Source organism: Astyanax mexicanus, chromosome 1 (genome assembly GCF_023375975.1).
Source record: "Astyanax mexicanus isolate ESR-SI-001 chromosome 1, AstMex3_surface, whole genome shotgun sequence".
Classification (NCBI taxonomy): domain Eukaryota; kingdom Metazoa; phylum Chordata; class Actinopteri; order Characiformes; family Acestrorhamphidae; genus Astyanax; species Astyanax mexicanus.
In genome coordinates this window covers 34765735-34781661 of record NC_064408.1, presented here as the reverse complement: position 1 = coordinate 34781661, position 15927 = coordinate 34765735, and the positions used below count along the sequence as shown (strand labels likewise).

Sequence of the window (15927 nt, the reverse complement as noted above, 5' to 3'; positions counted from 1 at the left end):
TAACTAAATTATCAGCCTTCATTTTTCTAAATTTCTCAAATTATAAACTAAAATCTGTTTAACCTATTTGAGTGAATGGATAAGTGCACAGTGCTGTAAGGAAGAAAAGCTTAAAAAAAAAAAAGCATTTTAATTAAAGCATTTTCTTTCTTTAAAGCATTATATTAGTAGAGATCATGGTAAGGCCAAAATTCAAATGAAAATTTAGTGCATACATATCAAATATATTACAGTTTAAAAATAAAATAAACAATATGCATTTACACAACTTTGTACAGGTGAAAATGCTTACTTTATAATGTGGAATACGGTCCTTTTCCAATTGATGTATGTTCACATTTTTTTTTTATTCCAACAAGGTAAATGTAGCTACAGATATTATTTTTGCTGGGCAATATAACAATATATTTTATCATATAATGAAAAAGTTTTAAAAACCATTTCATCAGTACTTATAGAAACTGTAAATTTCAGTACAGAGAGTGTAAAAACTCTGTTGAATTGCATCATGTGCAGCAAAAATTTAATAAAAATCTGCGAATGCTGATGTATTTTGTCTACGTTGAAATAAATATTATTATAATATATATATTGTAATAAATATTGTGTACAGTTTTTAAATCTTGGATTTGTCATGTTAAAATTATTGCTCTGTTTTTCTGTGGCTTTTATACTGTTCATATCCATATTGAAAATTATATTCAATCATAATTAAGAAATGTGGATACATTTTCGCCATATAATCAAGACCTAAGTATAGCAGAACATTTAATATGTTTACATATATAACCAGTATATAAATACATATTATGACGTCTACAATATGCCACACCAATCCCAGTTTACAATATAAATCTGGGTTTACACTGTATGTGCAATTTCACAATTACTGGACCAATTAAATTGATTTCCATTATTCCTATGTATAGATGTACAAAGAAGCTACTAGTGTCTGAGTGTATAACAGTTTGCAAAAATAAAAGCTTCTCATATGTAATAATACATTACTTTTCTGCTATAAATATTCCAATAATATTATGTTATGTTAATTAAATTAACACCAGCCATTCAAACAGACTAATTCTTGGCAAAAGCATTCTCTCAGGTAAAACAAGCCAATTAAACTGTTACTTTTATAAAGTGAGTGCGCTGGTGTCGTTGAAGATTACTTTGTTCGGTAAAACTTCTACCACACCACGAACACTCATAAGGCTTTTCTCCTGTGTGAGTGAGCTGGTGTCGCTGGAGACTACTTTTATGGGTAAAACTGGTCCCGCACCCCGCGCACAAAAATGGCTTCTCCCCTGAGTGAGTACGTTGGTGCAGTTGGAGGCTGCTCAGCTGAGTGAAGCTCTTCCCGCACTCCGAGCAATAGTACGGCCTCTCTCCTGTGTGAGTCCGGTGATGCTGATGAAGATAACTCTGTTGTGCAAAACTCCTCCCGCAGAACCCACACTGATAGGGCTTCTCCCCTGTGTGAACACGCTGGTGTTTTTTGAGATGTCCTTTGTCGATAAAGCTCTTCCCGCAGTCTGAGCAATCATACGGTTTCTCACCTGTGTGAACACTTTTGTGTCGCTGGAGACTGTTCTTGTGAGTAAATGTCTTAGCGCAGTGCGGGCATTCATACGGCTTTACACCAGAGTGGATGAGCTGATGCCGCTGAAGACTGTTCCTGTGGGTAAAGCTCTTCCCGCAGTGCGAGCAGTCAAAAGGCCTCTCTCCTGTGTGGGTGCGCTGGTGAAGCTGGAGGTCACTCTGCTGAATAAACCCCCTCCCACACTCCAGACAGTGATAAGGTTTGTCTCCGGAGTGAGTGTGCTGGTGTCGCTGGAGATCACTCTGCTGAGTAAAACTCTTCCCACACTCTGCACAGAGGTGAGTTCTCTCCTTGCCCGTTTCTGTCTCTGTTTGTTCAGGAGAAGCATTAGTGAGGAGATCATCAGAGGATGTTTGTTGACCTGTTCTGGTGTCAGCAACCTGAAGCACTTCTTGTGGTGGAACCTGATGATGGAGTTGTAGATACAGATTGGTGCTGGGCACACAGAGGAAGACAAGGCCAGCATTCATGTTTGCCTAAAAAAAAAGAAGAAGAAGAAGAAGATTTTTTTTAAAATTGTGATTACTTCCATCTCAGCTCATGACCAGTGTGTTATTGGGCTGATGAGTTTAAATATAAGAAAAAGAACCTTCTCTGATGCACATTTCAGTCATTAACCAAGCCAGCCAAGTTAAAATACGATCCTATAAATGGTCAAGAAACAATCAATGTCCAAGCATTTGACAGGCATGCAGAACAAAGACACAAACAAACCATAAACCATTATTTTAGAATTACATATTGTTTAAGCAAAAAAAACACATTCATTGGAAAACTAAAAGATCTTAAGTTTATCTGATTTTAAATAGGGCCACACAATATATAATTTAAGCATTGATATTACAATGTACACATGATCATTGCACAAAAAATATTTTTGCTTGATACACACAAAAATCCATATTGTTCTCATTTTGCATGACAATATCTACCAAATAAACAATTATATCTATCCAACACATGACATGCTGGATCATTAAAATCTGGCAAAATTTGGTGAGAATTTCTAAATTTTCTAACACATTCTTGAATGACCTAAAAACTTTGACTTTTTCACATCTATGCAGCATTTATAAATATTTTATTCAATAGCATTTTAAACACAATACTGCATCACCAAGAGCTTTGGTCACACATTTTTGGTTGGACAGCCACTTTCGGTTTAAAAGCTTTTTTTTTTTAGAAAGCAGAAGAATAAAAAAAGTTGAACGGCATGCAAAAATATGAGTTCAATGTTGAAATATTAATAGTAATAATACTAGTCTATAAAATGTATATAAAACATATTAGATCTTCTTTTAAAATTAAGAGTATTTAACAGAGTGCATTCAGATTTGGAGCAATAATTTCTACTGCCTGGGGCTTTCTGCAAGATTTTAAAGATTTGCTGTGAGGATTTGCTGGTATGGTCAGGATGTTGGATAGTTACCATCCCCAGCTTCCCATCTCATTCCAAACAACACAGTTCCACAGCTTAGTGCTGGAGGATCTATACCCCTCTAGTCCATGCGTGGCATTAGGCATGGGGCCAGGAAGATCATTTTAGCTGTTCAAGAGAGTCCTATATTCTATTGGCAGTACTTCTCTACGTGGACTACACAAGCCCGGTGTGAGTACATTTGCACATCAGTGTCAGCAATGGGTTTAACTTAAAACTAGATTAATGTATCCATTAGAGGGGCTGTCTACAAACATTTAGACATGTAGGTTAGTTAGCTAGTGTAATCGCGAGCACCTGATAACACTCTCCATGTAAAAAAAGCTAATATAAAATATAGTTATACAATAATCTTAACAACAGGACAACTCAATCTGCAGCAGTGTCACCAAGCCCTAACGTTACCACAAAACAACATCCCTAATATAAAAATAAATAAACTAAGAATTCTATTATATCAAAGTATAAAACGAAGAGTTAACGCTTGCAGATCCACCTTAAATGACAGCAAAATCGCCTAAAGCTGTTAAACTGCTGCTCTGTTTAAGGTGTAAAATCTGAGTTATAACTTCAGCCTCGTCTTCGAATTAAGACGAGCACAGCTCGGTTCCTGACAGTCCCTCCACCCGCTACAAATATGTATAACCATGTCTAAAACACCGAAAAACAATTTTAAACTAATTCCATATCGATTATTCTCTATTAAAGCTGTTTACTTACTGCAGCTCTCTCTTTCCAGCACTGCCCAACAACCAAACCTCCGTCCGTCCCCCAGACAGGCCCGGACAGAAAACAGTCAAACCGGCCGTTCCGCCCAGCAGCGCACATATCAGACTCTCTGGTGCAGTCAGAGAGTTTACGATATTATGTATATACTGCTCTGAGAAAGAAAATAAGAGACTTAAAAATTAATCAAGAGGACAATGAATGATCACAAGCCATCAAACCAAGCTAAAATGCTTATGTTTTTGCACCAGAAGTTGCATTAAGTTACCCAAAAGCAGTGTGCAGGAGAACATGCTAAGATGCATGAAAACTTGATTAAAAACCAGGGTTATTTTACCAAATATTGATTTCTGTACTCTTTAAACTTTATGAATATAAACTTGTTTTCTTTGCATTGTTTGAGGTCTGAAAGCTCTGCATCTTTTTCATTGTCTGCAAATAAATTCTCTAAATCACATTTTTTTAATGTGGAATATATACATATATACACATACACACAAAGTACAGGCCACAAGTTTGGACACACCTTCTCCTTCAATGTGTTTTCTTTATTTTAATGACTATTTACATTGTAGATTCTCACTGAAGGCATCAAAACTATGAATGACTTAACAATAACAGATGAAATAACTGAAAACTTGTTTTATATTTTATTTTCTTCAAAATAGCCACCCTTTGCTCTGATTACTGCTTTGCACACTCTTGGTATTCTCTCAATGAGCTTCAAGAGGTAATCACCTGAAACGGTTTTCCATTAGTCTTAAAGGAGTTCCCAGAGGTGTTTAGCACTTGTTGGCCTCTTTGCCTTCACTCTGCGTTCAAACTCACCCCAAACCATCTTAATTGGGTTCAGGTCCGGTGACTGTGGAGGCCAGGTCATCTGCTGCAGCACTCCATCACTCTCCTTCTTGGTCAAATAGCCCTTACACAACCCTGGAGTTGTGTTTGGGGTCATTGTCCTGGTGAAAAATAAATGATCGTCCAACTAAACGCAAACTAGATGGGATGGCTTGTCGCTGCAGGATGCTGTGGTAGCCATGCTGGTTCAGTGTGCTGTCAATTTTGAATAAATCCCCAACAGTGTCACCAGCAAAACACCACCACCCCATTACAGATTCTCCACAACGCTTCACAGTGGGAACCAGGCAAGTGGAATCCATTCATTCACCTTTTCTGCGTCTCACAAAGTCACGGCGGTTGGAAACAAAGATCTCAATTTGAACTCATCAGACCAAAACACAGATTTTCACTGGTCTAATATCCATTCCTTGTGTTTCTCGGCCCAAACAAATCTCTTCTGCTTGTTGCCTCTCCTTAGCAGGGGTTTCCTAGCAGCTATTTTACCATGAAGGCCTGATTTGCACAGTCTCCTCTTAACGGTTGTTCTAGAGATGGGTCTGCTGCTAGAACTCTGTGTGGCATTCAACTGGTCTCTGATCTGAGCTGCTGTTAACTTGCGATTTCTGAGACTGGTGACTCGGATGAACTTGTCCTGAGAAGCAGAGGTGACTCTTGGTCTTCCTTTCCTGGGTCGGTCCAAGGGCGTAGGAGCGGGTTTGATATTGGGGGGGACACATTTGCTAATATGAACCAAAGCCCACCCTATAGTTTCATTTGCGGAATTACTTTTAATCCTAAATAACCATTTTTTCTGTATTCTGTAATTATTATTAGTTACATCCAAATAAAGGTAATTTTACAACCTAAACATGTTACTCCACATTACATTTACTGTTGCTAGAAAAAGTTATATGTGAAAGGTCTGAATTATATACATATGACAAAAACTGATCAGTTATCACCTAATATTTAAAATAATATAACAGATTTGATTATTATTATTATTAATTATGTATTGTATGTTGTATATTTACATTTTCTCCAAACTGACTAGCATTGTGTCCCGCACTTTTAATTGTTTCTACTGAAAGCACTTCTTATGATGGTGTCCTTTTATGAAAAAGAATGTAACTTGACGTTTCATAGGGATTTTTGTCAGAAGTTAATATAAACGTTAGATGTCAGGACATGTGTTCTTACTGTAAACTACAAATAAACAGATATCAGATTAGATCAGTTTCTTAACCTGTTCTTACCTATTCTATTGCATACTCCCACTGTTCTGCATATTGTAGAGCTTTCTCTGCTTTAAGTGCACATAATAAAGTGGTATGATGTGTCTAATAAACTGCTGGACATACATAATGATTGATTTATGATCCATAGGGGGCTAAGTGATTTTAAAAACACAATTTTAAGGGCAGTGATCAGGGTTAAGAAACTGCTTTAAACTATCAACATTACCCAGTGTTGTACTACATTCTAGCTATTATCTTCATCCAGCTTCTAGCTGACAGTTATCTAAATAAATGAAAATTAAATAGTTATTAGCTAGTCAGGTACAGGGTAGGCTGAACATTATATAGTTTTGTTTTTCTTAAACTAAGCTAATTCCAAAATTAAGCTGACTGTCACAGGCTGTATTTTTTTAAGCGCAGAGTTGGTATGTTTTGATTAGTGCATTTTTAACCAGCTATCAGAAACATAGCAGTTTATAGTTAGCCTACCGTTACCTTTCTGTTAGAAAAATCGCTGTATATTCATACCTGGTTTAAAATCAGATGCTGCATTCCGATCGCGCTGCTTAATCTCACAGTGGGGGAGGGGCTTCCCCCCCACCACTCTCGCCCACACTCTCCTGCGCACGCCACAAAACAAGCAAGCTGATTGGCTGTTTCTATTGAGAGGCGGAACCTAATTCCTGAACCGGCTCCGTGATTGGCGTTAAGAGATTTCCCATTTACTCAGCGGTCACCTATCTCCTCATTAATAGTACAGCTGATCTGAGCGAAACCATTTTATTTTTTTTGGGGGGGGGGGGGGGGGGGGCAAATCCACCTTTTTCTAATATTGGGTGGGACATGTCCCACCCATCCCCCCCGGTTCCTACGCCAATGGGTCGGTCCTCATGTGTGCCAGTTTCGTTGTAGGGCTTTATGGTTTTTGCGACTCCACGTGGGGACACATTTAAAGTTTTTGCAATTTTGCGGACTGACTGACTTTCATTTCTTAAAGTAATGATGGCCAATAGTTTTTCGTTAGTCAGCTGATTGGTTCTTGTCATAATATGAATTTTAACAGTCGTCCAATAGGGCTGTCGACTGTGTAGTAATCTGACTTCTGCACAACACAACTGATGGTCCAAACCCCATTGATAAAGCAGGAAATTCCACTATTTTTTTTCTCTCCCCAATTTACACGGCCAATTGCCCAACCCACTCATTAGGACTCCCCCTATCACTAGAAATGCCTAACACACCAGGAGGGTAAAGACTAACACATGCCCCTTCCGATACACCGCTTCTTTTCGAGCTGATGCAGCATTGCCAGCACACTTGGAGGAAAGCACGGCGGCTCGGTACATCAGCTCACAGATGCTGCTCTCTCCCCACACCCTAGGAGTGATGTGGGGGAGAGAGTGCCATCTACCCACCCAGAGGGAGCAGGGCCAATTTTGCTTGCCCTCTGATGGCAAAGCTGCTCTAGCGGGGGTTCGAACCGGCGACCTCCCGGCTTTAGACCGTGGGACCACTCGACCAAATTCCACTAATTGACCCTGATAATGCACACCTGAAAACCATTTCTGGTGACTACCTCTTGAAGCTCATTGAGAGAATGGCAAGAGTGTACAAAACAGTAATCATAGCAAAGGGTGGCTATTTTGAAGAAACTATGTGTTCAGTTATTTCACCTTTTAAGTACATAACTCCACATGTTCATTCATAGTTTTGATGCCTTTAGTGTACGTAGTCTGTTAAAAATACATTTAACAACACGTGAATGACTTAGCACTGCTTTCACTCAGCAACAAAAGATTTGGGGTAAAGCATTGTTACACTATAGGCAGTTGTAGTGCAAATCATATGCAAAGATAAATCTACATTACCAACACAGTTCTGTTAGCGATTTCCCATATTTTAAAACTCTGATAATGTTATAAATGGCATGATATATGTACTGGTCCAAGCGACACAGGCCGGACTACTACAATTAGTTTACAATTTAAAATTCTTTGATTTAAGCTCATTTTTATTTATTTCTATTAGTTATAAGTTCTTAAGTTATACCAGGGTCTAGTCTTTCTGTAAGTTATAAACATGTATATCCGCATTGGCACAAGCAGATATGTACGTTTGTAATATCAGATATCTGAATTGGTCCAGAATTACCCACATTGGTACATCCTAAATCCATGGCATCATGTTAATAGTATTACGGTGTAAATAAGGGCAATGAAGTTTTAAATCACCACTAGTTTCTGTTGTGTTTCCACAATCGTATTTCTTTGAACATTCAAGCCCTCAAAGTTGTCAATTACAGAGGTTTGCTAGTGTCATATTAAAACCACTAGTCTTGGCAGCTGCCTTTTTTGGATACTTAAATTTCAGGAATGTGATGTGATCCAGTTGAAAACCTACATACAACAAGCTTATAAAACTGTGGTCACTGAGACACTGAGACACACAGCTTCACGGCCCATGGAACAGAACATTTTGCCTGGTTTGAACATGACTTGGTACAAATTCAATTGATATTCATTTAAAGGTTTTTAACAATGAACTTGAGTTGTGGTGCTTGAGGAAATAGATACACAAATGAGGGTGTATGCAACCCCACTTTGTGACATGTCCACAGACAACCCAGTTCAGAGGGTACTCGGATACAGGATATTGTCTACAGGAAAACAGGCCATATAACTTTTTCTAAGCTTCAATGCTTCGAGAACACTTGTAAGCATCAATATCAAGAAAAAAAGATTGGAAATGTGTGTCAGAAGATGGATTTTCTGTGGCAGCCGCCACATCAGGTCTTTTCTGGGATGATGACTAAGGCTTATCCAACTTGTTTATCAAAACGTTGGGTTTGAACATGAAAACTGCTGTCAGTCGGTCAACACACATTCTGAAAGCTTCATCAGAGCACTATATGATGTAAAAAATTCAACAACAGTTGAGGTCAGGATGGCATCTGCATTAGTAAGTGAGCACTTGACTTATGGTCTTAATTTTTCTTTCAAGGCAAACTCCTCATTTTTTCATCTGCATCTGCAAGTACTTGAGGTCACTTGAAGAACCTTCACCATGATGCCTGCAAGATGTATTCCTGGTCCTGTGCATGATTTCAGTTCAAAATTGAGGGTTTATTTGTACTTTCTGGGCCTGGATTTTCCACCTCTGTTTGGGGAAAAGGCCTTCTTAGAAGGTTGGGACACTTTAAAAACAAGTCAATACATCAGAAGCTGAAGCCTTCTCTGATAATGTTTTACAATCTGTGTTTTATATAAACTCAACCACAAATGATTAAATCTCTTGGATTCTCCTAAGGTTTCTTCCTCCAGATCGGAGGGAGTTTTTCCTGCCCCTGGCACTCACTAAGGGTTCTATATTTTATTTTTTGTTAAGTTGATTTGCGACAACATCGGTTGCAAAAAGCGCTTAATAAAAGACTTGATTCGGTCATTGTCCATTGTCAAGGGCATCTTTCTAAGAGCTACCAAAAACATCTTACGCCTTGGTGTGAATACGCTGGTGTTTTTTAAGAGTCCTTTCCTGGCTGAAAGTCTTCGCACACAGTGGACACTTGAATGGCCTCTCTCCTGTGTGAATGCTAAGGTGTGCTCTGAGATTTCCTCTGTGACTAAAGCTCTTCCCGCACTGAAAACAGTCATATGGCTTAAGCCCACTGTGAGTGCGCTGGTGCAGTTGGAGAGTACTCTGTTGAGTAAAACTCTTCTCACACTCTGTACAGTAGTACGGCTTCTCTCCGGTATGAATGCGCTGATGTAATTGGAGAGTACTTTGCTGAGCAAAACTCTTTCCACACTCAACACAGTAATGCGGCTTCTCTCCTGTGTGAGTGCGCTGATGTAGTTGAAGAGTACTCTTCTGGGTAAAACTCTTCCCACATTCTACGCAATAAAAAGGTCTTTCTCCTGTGTGAATGCGCCGGTGTTGGTGGAGATGACACTGTCGTGTAAAACTCTTGCCGCAGTCTGAGCAGTTATATGGTTTCTCTCCAGTGTGAATGCGCTGGTGTCGTTGAAGAGTACTATGCTGAGTAAACCGCTTGCCACACTCAGAGCAGCAATACGGCTTCTCTCCTGTGTGAATGCGTTGGTGGCGTTGGAGACCACCCTGTTGAGTAAAACTCTTCCCACACAGAGGGCAGTCATACAGCTTATCCCCAATGTGAACATGCTTGTGTAGTCCAACATCAGCCTGTGCAGTAAAACTCTTCTCACACTGTAAACAGTCATATGGCTTCTCCTCCACAAGAGTGCATTGGTGCGGTTCAGGTTCACTCTGTTCGGTTAAACTCCTCTCACAGTGTAAGCAGTTGTGTTGTTTCTCATCTGCCTGTGAGCAATGGTGCAGATTAAGATCACTCTTTTTAGTAAAACTCTTCCCACATTGTGGGCAGAGGTGATTTCTCACCTGGTCCATGTCTTCCAGTGTTTATTTGTGAGGTGTTTTAGTAAGGAAAATAAAAGAATACATTTGCTGAATTGCTGGGGACACAAACCAGAAAAAGATGGTGACAATCAAAATGATGACATTAATTTCTGGAAAAGAGAGAGAAGAGAAAACAGTAACTGTGAAACGATTTCCAGTTAGATTTAAAAGAAATAATAATAATGATCAGGATTAACAAATATAATTAATCATTAACAAAATGTTTGTTGTTGATTTTTTATGACCAGCTACTCCATTAAACTTAAATTAAAACAGGTCAACCAGTTTTGCCAGTATGTGTTTGCTATGATCTTGCCTTGTTGACCAGATTGTCAGTCACCTTGTCCATAAAAAAACAGGCATAGGCCATCTGAAACCAAAGCTGGTTAAAGTCCTGAGAGTTTATTTTTCCAGTAGAAATCCTGTAACTGTTACTTTAAGTGGGGCTCTCTTCTAGAAAGTTATAAAATGTGTAGCATTTTTTTTTTTCAAGTAGGGTAACATCTCATTGTTTTAAGGAAGGCATAAATGCATGCATGGGCGTTACCATTAAACCTTTTCACACATTTCATAATTATATATTTGGACCCCCCATATTTAACATAAACTATTACCCACCTTTGTTTCCATTAAATAATTAATTAAACTTGATTGATAGAAGAATACACATACCATTGACGTGTTCTCCGGGTTGCCTGCAACAACACACTGCATCCAAGCAAAGTAAATGGTCAGTGCGGTATGTGCATAGAGAGTGCAGGCTGCTGGAAACTGGAGAAGGTAACATCAGCCCCATTACCATCTCACAATGTCCAGCTTTTGCTAAAAATCTTTTTCTTTTCTTTTGTTATATAAATTAACTGTATGTCATGTTAAATAAATGTTAAACTAAACAATGAAATATTAGGACTAAGGTTTCTTTTGGGTTTTTTTTAAACAGAAGTATTCTTAGTTGATGATCAGTTGTTTGTAATATCTGCTCCCTCTTCTGAAACAAGATGGACACAAGGACAATTTTTTCCAAGAAGCAGAAACGTCAACACTTCCCCACAGGACAGTTAGTTATAGATAGTCAGTGCAATTAGCTAGTTAATGTTTGGAGATCTGTCAGCTAGCTTGTAAGGCCTCAATTCATCCAAATGTGTAGTGTACAGAGCGCCACCTGCTGGCATTCATATTATCAGCAGGAATTAAATAATTACATAATTTATACTAAATCACTGGAAGTAGAGTGCAAGATAAAGACATAAACGAAAGAGGATAAAAGAAATATGATCTCTTGTTGATAGAATATGTAGATAGAGTTAAATAAAGTAATGTGTGTACAAAATCTACATAAAAATCTATAATCTGCAGTTTACATTTCATCAGCACCATTAATTTTACAGTTTCATCCAACTGTCTACAAAAAAAAAAAAAAAAAAAAAAAAATATATATATATATATATATATATATATATATATATATATATATATATATATATATATATATATATTAAAATTATGAGTTTACCACGATTTTACCAAATTGAAAACCTCTCGAATATTATCAAGAGGAAGCTGAACTGCTTATGAAATGTTGTCCGTAGTTCATAGAAAAAAACAACGACATCAACCCGCTTATTAAAGGCAGAAAATAAAAGAACAGGTTAATATGAAAAAGCGTTGTGTTTACATCTATAAAATCCGCCCCTCATAAAGTGAACCGTGCACTCGATCAAAACACCGCCTACATCCCACAGCCGCGCATGAAGCGTTCCGCCCCAAACAGACCCAAATCAACCCCAAACCAAACCCAGATCAACCGGATTTTTCCTTTATTTTTCTCTTTATTTAGTAAAACTGTGCTGAACTGCGAGTGCCGATCAGTTTAGTTACTAAATCAGCTCTAAATAAAAAAAAATCAAATTTATATACTCAACTAAAATCCTGAATAAATCCATCAGGATGATCAGGGTATGTTTTGAGCAGATTCTGAAGCTGTTTTTTTCCTCAGTTAAAACAGTACTCTTAACATTTAACTATCATAGAGAGCGAGCGCTGCTAGCTCTTTAAGAAAATGGACAGAAATGAGGATGAAAATGATCCAGCATACAAAACCTATCGGTCTATTTATTATTTGAAATTTGACACAATCAAACAATCTGATATTATTCATCCTTACCTTCACTTATTACCTAAAAATCCTCCCTAATAATGCAGGAGCTCCTCCTGCTTGTGTCCGTGTGCTGCTGTGGAAGTGCAGTGAAGCAGCAGTGCACTGTGGTCCTCTACTGGTCTGTTCCAGTACCATACAAAAAAAAATTAAAAAATATTTTTATATTGGAAATTTACAGAACTGTAAGGCATTGTTAAATTATGAGACAGCAATGTGACACATTAAGCTACAAAATAGCAAGGAAAAAAAACATAAAATTAACTTAACCCTCTGTGGCATAGCGTTGCCCTCAGGCAACAAACCAGATTTTGGTTATTACAACTTTCTGTGTTATACCTTATTTATTTATTTGTTTACTTATTTATTTATTGATTTTACTTTTTTTTTTATTTTACTTGTCTGTAATCTAATGTTCTGCCGAATCTGCATCCAGTACAATGTGTTACACCTGGCGGACCTGCTTCTCCCACACAGCCTCCAGAACACACTACCCAGAGCTCACCACACACTGACCCCACTCACTCTACTGATCACATAACTCTGCACTCTGCACCTCCAGTAAGACAATCCCCAGATATTCTGAACACTTGTGGACTCTATAAAAAAAAAAAAACATTTGCCTGTTTTGTGTATGACCTCTGGACTGTTAATACTTGTTGGGTGTTGGATCTCTCTGGCTGTTGTTTTTGGTATTGACCCTGCTTGTTTGACCACTCCTCGTAAGTGTTTATTTTATTCCCTGTCTTGCCATCACACAAAGAGGCATATACATGGTGCATACATAAAATATTTATATGTGCAAGAATTTGTAAAGATGTATATTTGGTATGTTTATATTCCTACTATATTCTTCCATTCTTTTTGTAAACTTTATTTGATGAAGTGTTTTTTATTTGTTGCCTTTAGTTCAGTTAGACCACTTTTATTAGATTAATCATAAAGAAGCAGTTCTTTTCATCTCTGGTTCTCGAGATCTTGCATGTTTAAGGTGCTTCCTTGATCTAAAACACCTGATTCAAATTATCATCTTGTCAAAAGCCAAAATGTAAAAGAAACTGACAATAAACAACTGGCAATAAAAAAGTAATATGTCACTTAATTAGCGGCATAATTTTCTATTTATTTTAGGGACTTGATAGACAGTTGATTTTTTTATAGTAGCATGTAAAAACTTTTGGATCATCCAATATTATTATTATTATCTATAATAATTTATTGTAATCTGTTTCTGTGAAGAAGAATTGCCAGTAGAATATAGGACTCTCTAGAGCAGATGAACATGAACCTCTTGGCACCATGCCTAATGCCAGGCACGGGCTACAGGGTTATAAAACTCCTGGTGGTGTGTGGTCATCATCCAACATCCTGACCTTATTAACACTCATCACAGAATACCATATTATAAAAATATAATAATATCAAGTGTTAATTGATAAAGCTAGAGCATTTTCAAAAAAAAAAAAAAAAGTAATGTGAGAAGGAACCTTTGGAAGTTAACAGTACAGGAAATTCCTTCATAAAAATAACAGTATCAGTTTTAGTAACAGTATTTTATAACAAGCAAACTATATATATATTTACAGGCATTTCACAAAAGTAAATTTTATTCATTGCTGTGAATCTAAACAGACCCTTTAATTGACCCTTTCTTAAAATCTTTTGAAAGCCATTGATTGTAGAAGGTAACAGCACATAATATTTAGTGCTTATGTACAAAAGCTGAGTGGGGAAGAAAAAAAGAAGAAGAAAAAAACAATTACAAACCACAAGGGAGTGTGTACTTGGAAGGCAGCATGCCGAGAACAAGCCAAATTTACTGAAGACGCAGGCAGAACATTTGTTTGCAGCTCCTGCTCAGTAATGTGCTGAATTAAGTCAGTTATCAATTATTAGATACATCGTGTAACGCCACAGACGGGAGTCAGACGCTCGCGGTAAAAACAAAACGAGGCTTTATTATTAAGCACGTAAGCAGATAGCGTAGTCAGATAACAGGCGTGGGTCAAAGCCAGGAAAACAACCAACCAAAACATCAGAGCCGAATCACAAACCGAAAACGAAACCATAAACCAGAAGCAGAGTTCAAATAACCAGAAAATCACAATACAAACAGAACAAAAGGATAAGGCAAAAACGTAGTCGAAAAGAACAAGTAAGGGTCATACACGGGAAATACAGACAGGAAAATAACGCTCAGTATATCGCTGGAGAACAGGGAAAATACCTCGCAACACGCGAGACAAACAGACAGGTATTTATACCTAAACTAAATTACTAACACCTGAACACAGTCTAGAATTCCGGTGACGTAGACCGCACGAATGAGCCGCGGTTGGCTGAGTCCGAACACGTGTTGTTGTCAGGTGCATGCTGGGAGGTGTAGTTCCGGACCGGGGATTGTCCATAGACGGGAACGGCAGAGTCAGAAAAAGGAACTACAGAGTCTGTGGTAGGCGTCACACATCGCCACCAGGCCAAAGCCTCATGGAGGTGTGCTGTCTGCACAGAACAGCACTAGCCGTAAATAACCAACATGACATTTCTGCTAGTCTGGAATGAGCAATTTTTACCAGTACAAAAAGCAAACTAGTTTAAACACTATAAATTAACCCCTGTAAGTGTGCTCACATGCACTTTATAATCTTATTATTGCAGTTTGTCAGTAATCCAAACAACATGTTTACATGAACCTGGGCAATCAGATAATGGAAAAATTAAAAATATTGGATTTTTGCTTTGCAACCCGCCAATAATCACACAGAATAAGACATGACATAAACATGTAAACTCCAAACTCCAACTCCAGAGTTCATGCTGCAGCTTTTCTAACACATTGAGTCGCAAAATGATCAAACACTATATTGCCAAATGTATGCACTTGTCTGCCTTTACACGAATATGATCTTGAGTGACATCCTATTGTTAATCCAAATGTTTAATGTAATGTCAGCCCAACCATTGCAACTATAATAGCTTTCCACAAGGTTTTGGAGTTTTTGTGGGAATTTTCGGCAAGTTAATTAAGAATTTCTTTCACTGGAGTTAAAGGGCTAAGTCCTGAAAAAACAACCTCACACCATAATCCCCCTCCACCAAATTTAAGTCCAGTGGCTGCGTTATTTTAAACATCTGCATCTACCACTTTGCTTGGAGCTTGTTGATGTAAAGTTTGATTGCAGCTGTTTGGCCATATGAAGTTTGTAGGTCTGTAGTGGCTGACTTTGACTCGCGTGGCAAGACATTTACACCTTATTTTTTATCAAACAATAAAACTATGCTGTTTACACTTGAATAATCAAAATAAAATCAAATACAAATCTATTTATAAGGCGTTTTTTACAACTGATGTCACAAAGCAGCTTTACAGAAATGTAATCGCAGGACTGAGAATCAAGCTAAACACTGAACATACTAATCAACAAAGAACAGATTTTTGAGTGCAAGTAAACGTAGATGCCAACACTTCCCACACTGCCTCCTGCTGGACATATGC

At 37.8% G+C, this 15927-nt stretch overlaps 2 protein-coding genes across 3 annotated transcripts; both read right to left on the bottom strand.

Moving 5' to 3' along the window:
• Nucleotides 1–755: 755 nt before the first annotated feature.
• On the bottom strand, nucleotides 756–3881 carry LOC103029646 (zinc finger protein 239). 2 transcript variants are annotated; one of them, XM_049476492.1, is made up of 2 exons: nucleotides 3759–3881; nucleotides 756–2076 (listed from the first exon to the last, which is right to left on the bottom strand). In XM_049476492.1, the coding sequence occupies exons 1-2, from the start codon at nucleotides 3864–3866 to the stop codon at nucleotides 1120–1122; spliced, it is 1065 nt and encodes a 354-aa protein (XP_049332449.1). In that variant the 5' UTR covers nucleotides 3867–3881; the 3' UTR covers nucleotides 756–1119. The 2 variants fall into 2 exon arrangements, with proteins under 2 accessions (XP_049332449.1, XP_049332450.1); XM_049476493.1 differs by lacking the exon at nucleotides 3759–3881 and adding an exon at nucleotides 2190–2242.
• Nucleotides 3882–6708: 2827 nt separating this feature from the next.
• Nucleotides 6709–11212, bottom strand: LOC125800699 (zinc finger protein 239-like). Its single transcript, XM_049476494.1, has one exon. It carries the CDS (start codon nucleotides 10265–10267, stop codon nucleotides 9329–9331), a length of 939 nt encoding a protein of 312 aa, XP_049332451.1. The 5' UTR covers nucleotides 10268–11212; the 3' UTR covers nucleotides 6709–9328.
• Between the last annotated feature and the right edge of the window lie 4715 nt (nucleotides 11213–15927).